A 14,475-nucleotide genomic window follows, 5' to 3' on the forward strand; every position below is an offset into this window, starting at 1 on the left:
AAAGCAGGTGCTTACACACTGGGCCAGAAGAAAGGAAACGCACAGATAGGGGATGGGGGCACTGGCTGTGAAAGGGATCTAGGAGTCCTAGTAGACTGCCAGCAGAGAATACGTAAACAGGGTGTTGCAGCAGCTAAAACCCCCAATATGATTCTAGGCTGCATCAACCAACATGTCAGCACTCCTTCTTCCTGGAGGCCCACAGTAGCCCACTGTGTCACAAGAGCGGCCAAGGAAAGAGCCAGGCCAGCAATGTGGCCAGAGAGAGAAGAGCACTCTATTCTGCATCGGTCAGGCCTCATCTGGAATACTGTGTCCAGTTCTGGGCTCCCTAATTCAAAAAGGACGTGGACAAGCTGGAACTAGCTAACTAAATATACTGTGTCCAGAGGAGGGCAACAAAATGTTGAAAGGCTTGGAAACCATAAAGCTCTACGAGGAAAGGTTTAGGGAGCGAGGTATGTTTAGACAAGGGAAGATGTTAAGGGGTGACATGGCAGAATAGGTTGCCTTAAAGGGGCTTCTAAGAGGCTGGATGGCCGTTGGTCACAAGGAAGGCTTTGATGGTGACTTCCCAGGGTTGGATTACATGACTTTTGGGGTGTATTGAGTCTAGTATCCTAGGATTGCTCTCCCATCCTTATTCCATTCGTGACAGCAATTGTGCCAAAGACATCCACACATTCTTGCTGATCCTGTCATTAACTGTCAGTGAAATGGAACTGCATTAACACATCTTCCATTAATACAAAATGAAGGGCAAGGATGGGACAATTCCATCTCACTGACGGGACAATGACAGGATCTGAATGAAGCCTTTCACATGATCACTGTCACTCGCACTTCCTGGACGGGACAATCTCTGGATCAGCGCGACGTCGTCTGAAAGTCCTTCCTGCAATTACGCTGGAAGGATGGGACGAGGACGGAAAAAGGACGGAACGAGGACATCCCACTCTCCATCTGATAATCTCCCGTGTCTTGAACCAAACAGGCTGCTGCCTGGGACCAGCAGGACCTTGGTTCAGGGTGAGGGGCACCAGCTCAGACCAGATGAAACCATGACACCCACCAGTGACTCCAGCACAGAACTGGGCCCAGCTGCATCCCTTTGCCCAGAATCCCGTCTTCCTTGCACACTCCTGCGACCTGAGAAACAATCACCCACCAGTTTCTTCCTGTTGATTTATTGCCCCACTTTATGAAACTGTGCAGCAGGGGCATGTATGCCTCTTGGTCCAGCCAGATCTATTAAAGCGGCTGCGGTGTTGCCGCCTCCAAAGTCCAGCTGCCGGGGCAATCAAAAGGCCAAATCAGCAAGTCCCTCCGGCCGTCTCTGCCCCTTGCCTTCCACAGGGTTAGGCCACTGTTCCAAGGGCCACTGCCAGGCTCAGGAAACCCAGGGTGATGCATGGCACAAAGGGGCCCAGGACCCACCTGGTGCCTATGGTGAGGATGACAGAGAGCCTCTCTCAGGACACAGCGGCCACAGTGGCCATGTAGGCTGCTTTTGGATCAGAACCTGCTTGTCTGCCTGTTGGGAGTGTCTCAGGGTGTTGTCGTTTCTGTGGCTTATGGTCATATGGGGGAATCTCCTTCTAGCTGTGGCTGTGGCGGGGAGGCATGTGGCATTGGGAGTCGGGGGTTGCAGATGCTCAGGTGAGATCTCTGCCCCTGTTCCTGCCCCTATACTGGCCCAGAGACCAAAGAGAACTGGGGGGCAAGTGGCCTTCAGGGGGCAGCAGCTGTTCCCTCGGGTGATGACCAGCCTTCTGGCCAAGCAAGCGCATGGAGGAGGGAGATGTGGGGGCGACCACCCACCCTCTGAAGTGCCCACTTGAGGAGCAGGGGGCAGTTGGGGGGCACTGTTGTTGCTGCAGATCCTCTCTGCCCCCCAGAAGACCAGACAGAGAGCCATTTGGTACTCCCTCCCTGTCCTTGGAGGGGATGCCAACCAGTGATATGTCAGCCCCCCCTCCAGCCTGTGTGTTTGGGGAGGGGTTGCCTGGTCCCAGTTGGCTGCACTGGTGCAACCCATAAAGTGACCAGATCCTATCTGTCCCTTCCCCCACTGTGTGTGGCATGAGAAGAACCAATGGGCCGTCTGAAGGCTTCTGACTTGCATGGCAGAATGGGGTTGGACTGGATCTCTTCCATCTCTATGATTCTATGACCCCTCTTTCTCTGCACCCAAAAAACGCCAGGGAAAAGTCTGTTTCTAGTCTGGGGCTGAGGGCTGCTGCAGAAAACATCTCAGTGGAATAAGGACTAGGGCATGCATTTGTGCCCTCCCAAGCCCACCACTTACCAGCATTCGGCAAGCAGCTGGCGGAGAGGCCTGACCAGGCCCCATTGTCCTGGCATGCGCGTGTGGTGGATCCTGTCAGGCGGAACCCAGGGTCACAGTGGAAGTGGACAGTGGACCCAGCCAGGTAGTTGGTCCCGTTCTTTGAGCCATTCATGGGGGGAGCCACCCAGCCGCAGGAAACCACTCAGAGGAGAAGGAAACAAGGGCCGTTTGGACAGGCAATCCCACTTGCAAAGTATCAGGTCTCCTTGGAGGAAAGGAGGCCCTGTGGCCACGGGGAAAGTCGGGCAGAGGTTCCAGGGAGGAGGCCACGGGTGTGGATGCTGTGGCTGGGCTTGGCAGCGGGCAGAGGCCCCCATCTAGCTGTATGAGGGAGTGGCAGGCAAGTGGCTTCATGGGGCTAAAGGCCAAGGTGTCTAGTTTTAAATGAAGACATATAGGAGTTGCCCCAGACAGATCACAGATCTCAATCCCTCCCACCCTACGTCAGACTAAGACTCCAGGAAGAGGATGACAATGGGGTTACCGTGCTGGCTTCCCCTGGGCATGGGGAGGCGCTTGCCCAGAGCAGGACAAGGAGGGTGCCTAAAAGCCGGCCTTCTAAGGACCCCTTCATGTGCCAGGATCCCAGAGGGACCTGGGGGCATGCAGGGCGCTGACTGTGCCATGTGCTGGGGGCACAAAGAAGACCCATGCCAGTGAGCCAATGTGGAGGAACACTGACTCTCTCCGTTGTGTGGCCCCTGGGGCTGCCGCATGACCTCCAGGACTCTCTGGCCTGCCTACCTGGCTGCAGGCTCTCCTTCAGGTGTCTGTAGCTCAGGTGGGACAGTCGGGTGCCATTTCCCACGGCAAGGTCTCTGGTGGTCAGGACATCAAATCTGCAGAAAGGGTCCGACTGGCAGAGGACAGCCATCTCTGGCACAAGCGGGTCAGCGGGGTCTTCCGAGGGAGAAAACTCTGGCACAAAGGAAGAGTTGTGCTTTGGTCCATAGAAGAAGGCAGCCAACAAGTCCTGGGTATCGTAGGTGAAAAGGAAGCTTTCATTTCTGATGGCCCCTGGAGGCAGGAAAAGAGAGGGAGAGCTGTCACAGACGTGTTCAGAGCGGCTTCTTCAGGGAAGCTGGGAAGCCTAGTTCTCCGGAGGCAGAAGGGCAGGCAAGGTCCCTTCCTCGGAAGATGGCCAAGGGCTGCAGGTGCAAGAGGCAGAGGGCAGCAGGAGGGACCAGACCAGAGTAACCTCCTCTGCCCCCCGGTCAAGGGGCACAGCTACTGAGTTCCTTCCTTTGCTGCTATCTGTTATACTGTGTCAAGCAATGCCTGTTCCCATGGAGAGGAAGCTGATGATGGCATTTAGTATTTAGGGGGGAGAAAAGGGGCGGAAGACCAGGAGGCAACTTTTCCTTGGCTGTGGGACATCAGAACAAACAGCCCCAGCCACTACCCCCTCTGGGGCAATGGGGTCTGGAGAGAAGGTGGGGCCCCACCTGTCTGGAGCCCTTTGCATCCCCACCCCAAAAGCCCCCAGCAGCCCTGCAGCCCTCACAGTCGGCTCCAAAGGCCAGGAGCTGCTCCGGGGAGCTGCGTGAGGCATCCAGAATGGATCCGTTGCGGAAGGCCATGTCATCCCCTGGGTCCCCGTTCATCGTCCCAAAGAGCCCCTGGGTGAGGTTCAGGAACTCCTCCGGCAGCAAAAAGGTCACGCTCAGCACTCCTCCCGGATTGCTGTTCACTTCCGCGCCCGCGCCAGAGGAGAACATCACAGTGGCCTTCTCCCTGGGGGTGGCAGAGAGAAAGAGACCTGCAGAGAGGGAAAGACACCTGTCAGCACCCCCCACCCCCGAAGCAGAGCCAGGAGGCCCCCACCCGGCCACTGCAAGGGAGACGTCGAGAGCCCAGCCTTCGGAGCCTGTTATGGATCACAAACCTTTCCTGGTTTCTCTGTGTGGAGCCACACAAGAAGGGAGGGCAATTTGGATGATGTGGTGCTGAGGATCCCCCTCTGAATCACAAGGGCCAGCCCCTTCTGGCATGTGGGCAAAAGACCAGGTGGCACGGGCAAAGGAGCAAGGCAAAGCGCAGAGAGGAGGACGAAGGAGCAGAAAGGCTGCTCGGTGCCAGCCTTATTGCGGGTTGAACCCTCTTGGTGACTGATGCGCCAGTGCAGGTACGTCCTTTTCTGGCTCCCCAGGAGAACTCTCTTGTCCTGACACCTGGCAGCCTTGTTCCCCCCCCCCCACCTTGATTTAAGTATTCTGCTCAACATCGTGAGGAGGCTGTTGCTGGACCTCCCTCCTCTCCATGCCATAGTGCTGGTCAGTGGCATGAGTAGGGTCAGCGTCACACCAGTGCAGTAACCCATGCCCCCCCCCCCCGCCAGGTCACTGGCCCCTCTGGAGTACCTCAGGCCACTGTGGAAGGCAGATGGCTGGTGGACCCCTGAAGGGACTGTCTGTTTCCCAGGCTATTCTGGTCTGCCTGCCATCTCTGCAAGGCCTGAAGAGGGCCAAGGGAGAGGCCTGTCTGCCCACGGCTACTGGGGAGGAAGCTACCAGGCACCGATCCCACAGGGAGATATGCACAAGTGTGCTTACTCTTTGGGAACCCTCACCAGGGTCTGAAATGCTGGTAGTTTACTAAATGGTGGAGCTCAAAGATTCGGCCATGCAGCCATAGGTCAGCATTATGGGATTCTTGTGGATTCCTGGAGCCCTTGCTGGGGAAAGCTTGGCTGCTTAGGCCCTTCTGCCGTTTGGAGCCACAGAGCCAAGAGTCCGTCATAAATAGTCAGTTGGGCTTCTAAGGAAGAGGGGCCAACAGGGAAGTGAGCTGGGGCACCCAGAGGGGCTTCATTCACCTCCCAGGCCATTCCAGTCTAGCCACCTTGTTCACAACCCCCTATTTGGCCATGGGAAAGGCCTCCAGGGCTTTGCCATGGCCTCCAAGAGAGTCCTGGCCGGCCTCCTTGGTGACTCTGGGGGCAGGGGTCCTTCCCTGGACCGCCAGTCTCTGGGACTCTCAGTCCACCTGGGCAGGAAGGCAGCCCCTTCCCACCAGCACAATGGGTGGCACCACTCCTAAGGTGTGTCTTGCACCCCCAGCACCCTCCTAGTGCCGCCTCTGGTGCCAGGGGAGTTTTGCCCTCTTTCCAGCATCTAGGAGGACCTCAGTTGCTTAACCAAATGACAACGGACAGTTAATCACGGGGGAGGAGGGTGGGACTGTCCCATCACCAGTTTCACCCAGTATGGAAAGGGGAGTGCCAGTGACAATGGGCTTCCGTGGCACAGTGGGGAAGAGGACAGTCAGGGCAGAGCTGCAGCAGACCCCTGCCTTTCCATAAAGCACCAAGGGAACCTGGGCACGCAGTCAAGCCTGTTTTCAAAGGAAAGTGAAAATTTGGGGAATGGTCACAGAAGGCTCCCTTGCACTGCCTGCTGCCCTCCTTGGCAATGCCCCAGGGGCTTTGCCCCTCTGCCCACTTCCACTTGGCTTCTCCAGGATCTGGCCTTGGCCCCTGTGCCACCCTGGGCCTGTCAGGACCATATGGCACACTTGGCCTGGAAATGACACGGATCTGGCCACTAGGGGAACAGGAGCAAAGGTAACTACAGTTCAAGTGGCAGGTGTGCATGAGTCAGCATTTGGAAGCTGTGCATCATGGGACGTCTGATGCAACACGCAAGTAGGTGAAGTCAGCCAGCAGTGCATCATGGGCAATGCTATGATGCAACCTGCACTAGGTATGAAACCAGCAAGGTTTCATTGGTGGCATGGCTATCACATGACTTCACAGAAGACCACCTATAAAAGAGAGACGGTGACAATCTCCGTTGTTGGGTTGTTGTGGTCGGTGGCTGGCGTAGCACTTTGTCAGTTTGTATATAGAGCTGTGAGTACCCAAGATGGCTGTCTGGTACTCTGTGCTATCTTGTGAATTAAAGCCCTCTTCTTTGAGTGAGAGCCTTACTGCCCAGCAGTGTTTATTTCTGCAAGCCGGGAGCACAAGGCTGAAGCCTGCGTGGCAGGAATTTTTCCTTCTCTGCCTGAAGCCTTTGCAGACGTCTCTCCAAGAGCCTTCTCCTGGCGTCCTGCCTGCGTGGGTCAACTCTGCTCGTGGTCCAAGTGGACACAGCATGTCTCTCTACGCCCAACATTTCCGTGGCATCCTGCCTGCGTGGGTCAACTCTGCTCGTGGTCCTAGTGGACACAGCATGTCTCTCTACGCCCAACATTTCCGTGGCATCCTGCCTGCGTGGGTCAACTCTGCGCGTGGTCCTAGTGGACACAGCGCATCTCTCTACGCCCAACATTTCCGTGGCATCCTGCCTGTGTGGGTCAACTCTGCGCGTGGTCCTAGTGGACACAGCGCGTCTCTCTACGCCCAATATTTCCGTGGCATCCTGCCTGTGTGGGTCAACTCTGCGCGTGGTTCTAGTGGACACAGCGCGTCTCTCTACGCCCAACATTTCCGTGGTGTCCTGCCTGTGTGGGTCAACTCTGCGCATGGTCCTAGTGGACACAGCGTGTCTCTCTACGCCCAACATTTCCGTGGCGTCCTGCCTGCGTGGGTCAACTCTGCGTGTGGTTCTAGTGGACACAGCGTGTCTCTCTACGCCCCAACATTTCCGTGGCGTCCTGCCTGTGTGGGTCAACTCTGCGCATGGTCCTAGTGGACACAGCGCGTCTCTCTACGCCCCAACATTTCCGTGGCGCCCTGCCTGTGTGGGTCAACTCTGCGCCTGGTCCTAGTGGACACAGCATGTCTCTATGACCCAACAGGGACCTCGCTCTGCTCCCTAAAATGCAGTGGGGGTACTCTTGTGCCCACGCAAAGGATACCCTTCCCGCTGAGGACAGAGCCAATGCTCCCCGCCTGGGTCCTGGGTTCATGTGTCAGCTCTTCTCTGGGGAGCCCTCCTGCCGGCCAACCCCTGAAGGGACAGGCCTTGGGAGACACCTCTCACCTTTCAGATCCATCCAGGTCTGCTCAGAGAAGTTGAGGGGCTTCTGGTTCAAGAGGACCTCCAGCTGGCCAGAGTGCTCCTGAATGCGAATCTCCACCACGTCGGAGCTGTTCTCCTGCATGGCGATGGCAGAGAAGCCTGTCACCTTGGCCTCCGCTCCTACCAAACAGGGACGGAAAACAAAACTGACTTCATGCTGCATCTCATTTAGAACGCCCAGTTTTCCAACTTAAAACAAAGCCAAACCTAATATTTTAATACATCCTTACGCTTGGGAGGAAATGCCACTTTTAGCCAGACATCCAAACATCACAAGAGGAGCTTTAGGTCACCCTGAAAAGACCCCATCTTAATAAAAGGAAACAGAAGCTGTGCCTGAGTGTCTAGCACTGGGACCTGAAGCAAGGCTCATCCCAGGTGCCTTTGTTTTGGTAGTTGTGGGGCTTCTAGAGGAAGAGGGCCATTCCCTAGACATAGCCAGGCATTTTACGGGCTCCAAGAATGAAGACAGCAGGGTTTACCTCCTAGACAGAAAAGAAACTGGGAGCCAGAGCAGCTGCTGGGGCCGCTGAGGAGCTCTGGAGAGGGCTGGGCAGCAGCTTTCCCAGCCAAGTGGCCCCAAATCCAGCCAAGGTGGGAGCGACTGGCATTGGAGCAGGAAACATAAAACAGCTTCATGGCAGTATGAACAAAAGTGATTTGAGGTTTATAGTGAACCACAAGCTGAACATGAGTCAGGAATCATCATCATCATACTTTTATTTGTATCCCACTTTTCTTTGACCAGACAATCAAAGCAGCTCACAACACATTAAAATCCACCTTTACAACATTGTGTCCCAAATTCCCCCCTTCAAACAGGATTAAACATGTACAATTAAAATATCTATTAAAACAGAATTAAATACACACACACACACCCCAAGGACAGAGCGGGGGCTGATTCATGATGGAGGGCGGTCATTCTGTGGCCGGGCAATTTATTCAGGAAGGCCTGCCGGAAGAGAGCTGTCTTGACAGCGTCTTTAAAGCTGTCTAAGCTGGCAATGTGACGGATCTCATCCGTCTGTCTGTTCCATAGTTTGGGAGCCTTGCAGAGAAGGCCTCTGGGAGGGAGCAGTTAGTCTGGTCTTTAAAGGCTGCAATGGATTCCTCCCAGAGGACCAGAGGGTGCAGCGAGGTGGATTATGTGGAAGCAGGCGATCCCTCAAATAGGTGGGGCCCAAGCCATGGAGGGCTTTAAAGGTGATAACCAACACCTTGTACTGTGTCCGGAAACTAATAGGCAGCCAGTGAAGACATTTTAGGACGGGTGTTATTCGGTCACTCCTAGTTTTTCCAGCAACCAGCCTGGCTGTCATATTCTGCACCAGTTGAAGTTACCAGACTAGGCACAAGGGTAGCCCCATGCAGAGCGCATTGCAGAAATCAAGTCTTGAGGTTACCAGCGCATGTACTACCGTTTCAAGGTCCCCCCGTTCCAGGAAAGGGCGCAGCTGGTGTATCAGCCGGAGCTGATAACAGGCACTCTTGACCGTTGCATTCACCTGATTTCTCATCTGAAGCGACGAGTCAAGAAGCACCCCTAAGCTGCACAGTCCTTTTAGGGGAGCATGAACCCCTCTAGGACTGAAGGTTGCAACCCTAGACCTGGTTTGGGGGCCCCTACTGTAAGTACCTCCGTTTTGTCTGGATTCAGCCTGAGTTTGTTTTTCCTCATTCAGTCCATTACCTCTTCAAAACACTGATGGAGGGGAGAAATGCCATCTGCTGTCATAGCTGCTGATCGAGACATGGAGAAATATATTTGGGTGTCATCCGTGTACTGATAACAGCCGCCCCATGTCTGCGAATGATTTCTCCCAGCGGCTTCATATAAATGTTGAATAGCATCGGGGACAGGATGGCGCCTTGAGGGACGCCACATTTAAGCTCCGTTTTCAAGGAGCGACTGTCCCCGAGCATCACCCTCCGGAATCAACCCGAGAGGAAGGAGCGGAACCCCTGGAGTGCAGTGCCACCGATTCCTAACTCTCCCAGGCATTCTAGAGGAATGTGATGCATCAGCTAAAAAGGCCAAGGCGATTCTAGGCTGCATCAATAGGAGAGTAGTATCTAGATCAAGGGATCAGACCTCGGACTTGAATCCTGTGTGTCCAGTTCTGGGTATCACAATTCAAAGGGCACAGGGGGAATACTATGGCTTGGACTATTCTGACGTTGGTGCTTGGTTGTTCGTCTTTACCCTTTAGGACCTTATCTAGCTCTTTCACTGTTGCCCTTCCCATTCCTGCCCCCCAAGCCCCCCTTCTCCATGAGCCAGCAAGCCCTGCCAGGCCATTGCCATGGTGGGGGGGAAGGGAGGGGGGTCTCTCAGGGGCTTCCAGGGGAGCGCCTACTCCGTCCCTCTGCCTCAGTCCAGGGCTGCGGGGGACCAAGAGGCCATCCCTGTGGCCCCCACCTCCCTCCAAGCCCCCCCCCCCCACGGCCATAATGGTGGCAGCAGAAGCTCCCCATAGGAAGCACACGCTCCCCTTCTCAATGTCGTACCCGTAGTCTGTCTGGAAGCGAGAGAGGAAGGGTTGCTTGAGGACACTTCACACACACACACCCCAACCAGCCGGCTGACTTCCTGGCTCAAAATGGCTGTCCCACTTTTCAGCAGCATTTAAACCACCGAGAGACATTTCTCAGCCACAGGAGCCCTTCCAGCACTCTAGGAGTAATGCCTGTGTGTGCGCATGTGCGTCTGGGGGGCGATTCTAATATGGGGCCCAGAAGTGCTTCCCAGGACATACGTACACAGGAGGCATGCCCCACTGACTTCAGTGGGGCTGACTTCCAGATTGGTGTCCACAGAACTGGTGCATAAAGGATCTTCAGCACCCCAAATGGGGAGGGGGCTTAGTGGGGGACAGACAGGTGATCCTTCCAACAGACTAGCTTAGAGTGAGACCTTGACATAGAAATGGCCACCAGCAAAGCTGTTTGCAGCCCTGGCCAGAGACGCTTTGCCCGCTGGACCTCCCAAACAACAGCCTTGAACTATCTTCAAAGGTAGCTCCATACAAAGTGCGCTAAAGTCTCCATCCCCAATGCTGCCAGAGCAGGAGAAGCAGCAGATTCTGCTCCCCTGCAGCTGTTCCAGAGAGACCCATGCCTCAACATGGTGCATACACAGCTGTGTGTGTGTGTGTGGCAACTGCATCTTCCACTCTCCCTGGGAGCAGATGGCAGACGAGAGAAGGACCCAAAATGAGAATGGCAGCTAGTGGATGGCTGCCACCCACTCACCTGGCAAGGTCATGTCTCCCCAGTCTTTGCCAAGCTATGGAGACCCCCCATACGTCTCTCCAAAGCCCACCCCACCTACATGAAAGCGGCCTGTGTCTGCCCGGGCTTGGGCCAGGCTGCAGGGGCAGTCCGCAATCTCCTCCGGGAAATTGGGCAGGCCTGTCTCCAGGGCGTCCCACTGGTGGCACTTGGCCGTGGCCCAGGCAGCCGAATCCTGCCGGAAGCTGTCTCCCAGGTGCCAGGCCAAGGCGTGCTCCGTGCTCCAGAGGGCGGCCACATTGCTGGCGAGGAAGAAGGCAGTGAGATTGGCACTTGTGCAAAGTAGGAAGAAGGCTTGGGAGCAACCATGGGGGAAGCGCAGGTGGGCAGCCCCCACAAAGGCTGTGTCCCCATGTGCCATTCAGAAGCTACAGGGGCAGGAGAGGGGCTCAATGCTGAGCCTCTGGGGATCCTCAAGCCAGGCAGAGAGGCCAATGCCAGGCAGCCAAAGGAGGGAAAAGAGGGCAAAGTAGGGAAGAAGGTGCAGAAGGTGGGTCGAAGAGGACCCACTGCTCTTTCAAGCAGGAACCTCTGGGAGATGAGGGTCACAGCAGAAAGCAAGAGGGGCTCAGAGGGGCAGGTTCCCCAGGATGCCAAGGGGTGACCACGGCCCCTGCCTCATTGCCTCCTGTCTGGCGTCTGTTTGCCATCCACCCCACCTCTCTTTGGGCAACAGCAGGAGGAGGAGGGGGGCCTTGTTTGGTACCTGCCACAGAGACAGCAGAGTCCGGGGCTCTCATGCCAGTTCTCCCCCCCCCCCCAGCTCACCTCTGACCCTCGGAGGCGAGGCTGGAAGAAATCCGGAGGGCCCCCAGCTCCCAGGCTCCATGGAGGGCAGATGGGGCAGGCAGGAAAGAGAAGGATCCTGAGTTGGGGTGGTCCCTTGTGAGGCTGTAGAGGTACCTCCACTCGCCTGTCCAGTCGCTGGAGTATGGCTCACCTGCCAGGAAGAAGAGGGCAGAAGGGGGGCACACCGTGGCAATGCGGTCCGGCCTTGGATTTGAGCCCAGGACTCCTCACCTCTGGCCAACAAGAAGCCCAGGCAGCTACCCCACAGAGTCATGGGGGGGTGGGGGGTGGGGAAGGATCCTGGCCCTGTGGAGGGTTTGCGCAGACAAGCTGCAGCCAAGGGTCACTGGGGCCACTGCCCAAGCAGGAGGGGCTTTCCTGGGCTGGAGGCCCAAGAGCCAAAGAGGGGCCTGGCCCTGACCCCCCCTCGCCTCCCCACACTCCCCCAAAGGACAAAGGGAGGTTGTCCCCCGACCCCCCCCCCCCGGTTAATCCTATACCACTTCCCTCCCTGGCCAGAAAATGGGGGCAGGGAGACTTTGACCCCTGGGAGGGAGGGCTTTCTCCAGGCCACCCAGCCCATTTTAGCCCTCCACCCACTGCCTGCAAGGCCCAGCATCCCCAAATGCCATGCTCCTGGTGGAGTGGGTTGGGGTTCCCTCCGCCCCTGGGACCTCCCCCTGCTCCCCCCTGGGAAAGGCCCAAAGACAGCTACCCATTTCTCTGTAGCCCCAGACTTCAATGTTGAGGCGGGGGGCAGCCAGGGCGCGGGGGTCCCAGGCGAGGGTCAGGTTGCCCTCCGTCCCGAGCGGGGTCCCATAGTACTGCCACTTGGTCTCGTTCAGCAGCCTGCTTTTCTCCGAGGGGGGGACTTTGTTGTGGTGGACTGCGGGGGGGAGCAAGGCCTGTCAGTCCCCCCCCACCGAGGGAAGACCGACCCCTCCCTACCTACCTACCTCCCCCCGAAGGAAGGCAGGGGCCAGGGCTAGAGGCCCCCCCCGGGGCTCACCCGCCGTCCAGGCCACCGTCCAGGGGAAGCTGCGGCCCCCGTCGGGAGAGACCTCCAGGGGGAGGGGGCCCAGCTGGTAGAGCAGCGGGGAGACGCAGTGGACCCCCCCGTCTTCGGCCACGAAGCCCTCGGTCTCCACGGAGCCCCCGAACCTGAGGGGAAGCAGAAAGGGCGGCGGGGCTCCAGCGGGAAAGGGGCTCTCTTCCCCTCCTCAGGCGCCCCCGCGGCTGCTGCCCTCCCCCCTTGAGGGCTCCCTCCGGGGCTGGCGTCCGGCTCTCACCTGCAGCGGATGGAGGCGGCGGAGGCGGCAGGCCCCGAGAGGACGACCCCGAGGAGGGCCAGGTCCTGGCCGCCGAGCAGCGTCCCCGCGGAGGGCCGGAGGGCCGGGCAGCTGCTGGGCCGGCTGCAGGAGCATCGCCCCGAGCAGGAGTCCGCCTCCGCCGCCGGCCCTGGAAGGAAGGAGAGAGCGAGGGAGAGGGAGGGAGTCAGGGGTCTCCCCCCCCGGAGGGAGTGGCTGGGCGGGGAGGCCCCTCTGGTGGGCCCTGGTCGGCGGAGGGCCTCCCCAGGAAACGCCTCAGGCGGAGGACGAGGCGGAGGAAGAGAGGCCTTGGCCCCCTTCCTTCCTTCCTTCCTTCCTTTGGACCGAAAGAGCTTCCTCCCGCCCCCCGAGGGCCCTAGAGTCCCTGGGGTCGCCTTTGCCTTCTCCTGGGCCCCGAAGAAGAAGCCCCGGCCGGGGTCTCCTTGCTCGGAGAGCCAGGGGGGAATGGGGCTTCTCCTCCCAAAGTCTCCCGGGGGCAAAGGGAGGCGGAGGTCCCGGCGTCTCTCCGGGGCAGCCCCTCCCTCGGTCCGCAGAGAGAAGGAGGGGGCACGGCGGAGCCCCCCCCCTCCTGCCTGGCCTCCGTTCCTCCGGGCCTCTCCCTCCCGAGGGGCTGGGGGCTGCAGAGAGGCTGGAGGCTGGAGCGGATGCCGGGCCCGGCGCCCCGCCGCGAGGGACCCACCTGGGGCTCCCCCCAGAAGGAGCGCCAGGCCGAAGAGGGCCAGGCGGAGGGTGCGGGGCCCAGGAGGCCCAAGAGGGGGGCTCGCCATGCTGGAAGAGGGAGGCTCTCCCGCCGCCAGCGACTCTCCGCCGGAGGCTCAAAGGTCCCGCGGCAGCGCCCTCCTTCCCAGCTGAGGGCCCCGGAAAAGAGGAGCAGGAGGAGGAGGAAGGCGCCGGCCTCGGGCGGCAAAGAAGGCCCGGGTGGGAGAGGCAGCTCCGGACACTGCCCCTGCCCCCGAGGAAGAGGACCAGGGCTTCCGAGGGGCTGAGGCGGCCCTCTCCTTTTGGGGCATGAGCTCAAGCACAGAGAGAAAGGAGAGGCGCCCTTAGCCTCAGGACCGCAGGGAAGGAAGGAAGGGCTCCGGCGAAATAGCCCCCTTGCCCCCCCTGGGTCCGGGGCAACCCTCCTGCTTGATCCCGCCGACCACCGGGGCTGGGACCAACAGAAGCCAAAGTGGCCAAAAGCCTTCTTTGGGGCCCTCTCTGAGTTCACGGGAGAATCTTAGGGGCTCCGTCGACTCCTGAGGCTCCTGGGGTTCCCTGAGGACCCTGACCACTAGACCCTCCTTACCCTCAAACCCCTTCAAGAGCCTGCCACCCTTCCATGCCAAATGTGGGGGGTTTGCCTGCCTGGTTTTGGGGTGCCCTTGAGGGAGTCCCTTCCGAGGCCCCTTTCTGCCCGCGGACCCCTTTCCGCCCCCTCCCTGGCCCCCAACCCTCGGAGGAGGGCGAGCATCTGTGGCTGAGGGGGCTTCCTCCTGGGACCCTGGGCCTCAGGGACAGGGCTTGTGCCTCTGGGGCTCTCCAGGGCCCCGGAGGGAGGGGTAGTTCCCAGGGGCCTTCCCTCTTCAGGAGTGGGTTCCTTCTGTGTGTTTGTGTGTCTGTGTGGGGGGGCATAACAAGAAAGACAGGGGCTTTGACCCCCCAGAAGCGTGTCTCCCAGAACGGGGCCAGTCTGGAATGGACCCCGAGGGTCCACCCGGGGCCCCATCCCCTCCCAACCTGAGGCCTTTTCTGGCACAGAGGGGCCACT

At 58.6% G+C, this 14,475-nt stretch overlaps 1 protein-coding gene across 1 annotated transcript; it reads right to left on the reverse strand.

Annotated features, from left to right (window-relative positions):
- Nucleotides 1-1,112: 1,112 nt before the first annotated feature.
- LOC149309454 (sushi domain-containing protein 2-like) lies at nucleotides 1,113-13,492 on the reverse strand. Its single transcript, XM_089532365.1, has 11 exons — nucleotides 12,687-13,492; nucleotides 12,407-12,558; nucleotides 12,113-12,283; nucleotides 11,377-11,548; nucleotides 10,649-10,850; nucleotides 9,737-9,836; nucleotides 7,276-7,434; nucleotides 3,855-4,109; nucleotides 3,095-3,367; nucleotides 2,309-2,491; nucleotides 1,113-1,444 (listed from the first exon to the last, which is right to left on the reverse strand). Exons 1-11 carry the CDS (start codon nucleotides 13,490-13,492, stop codon nucleotides 1,359-1,361), a joined length of 2,559 nt encoding a protein of 852 aa, XP_089388491.1. The 3' UTR covers nucleotides 1,113-1,358.
- Between the last annotated feature and the right edge of the window lie 983 nt (nucleotides 13,493-14,475).

This window comes from Sceloporus occidentalis, unplaced genomic scaffold (assembly GCF_023333645.1).
Source record: "Sceloporus occidentalis isolate IW3139 unplaced genomic scaffold, rSceOcc1.0.p SCAF_7, whole genome shotgun sequence".
In the NCBI taxonomy this organism is placed as follows: Eukaryota; Metazoa; Chordata; class Lepidosauria; order Squamata; family Phrynosomatidae; genus Sceloporus; species Sceloporus occidentalis.

Coding starts and splice junctions, on each gene's coding strand:
- LOC149309454 (XM_089532365.1), bottom strand. CDS start 13,492: ATGGCGAGCCCCCCTCTTGGGCCTCCTGGGCCCCGCACCCTCCGCCTG. Junction 9,837..10,648: donor CAGACACAGGCCGCTTTCAT/GTAGGTGGGGTG, acceptor TCTCGCTTCCAG/ACAGACTACGGGTACGACAT. Junction 7,435..9,736: donor GGGGGGGGGCTTGGAGGGAG/GTGGGGGCCACA, acceptor CCTGTTTGGTAG/GAGCGGAGGCCAAGGTGACA.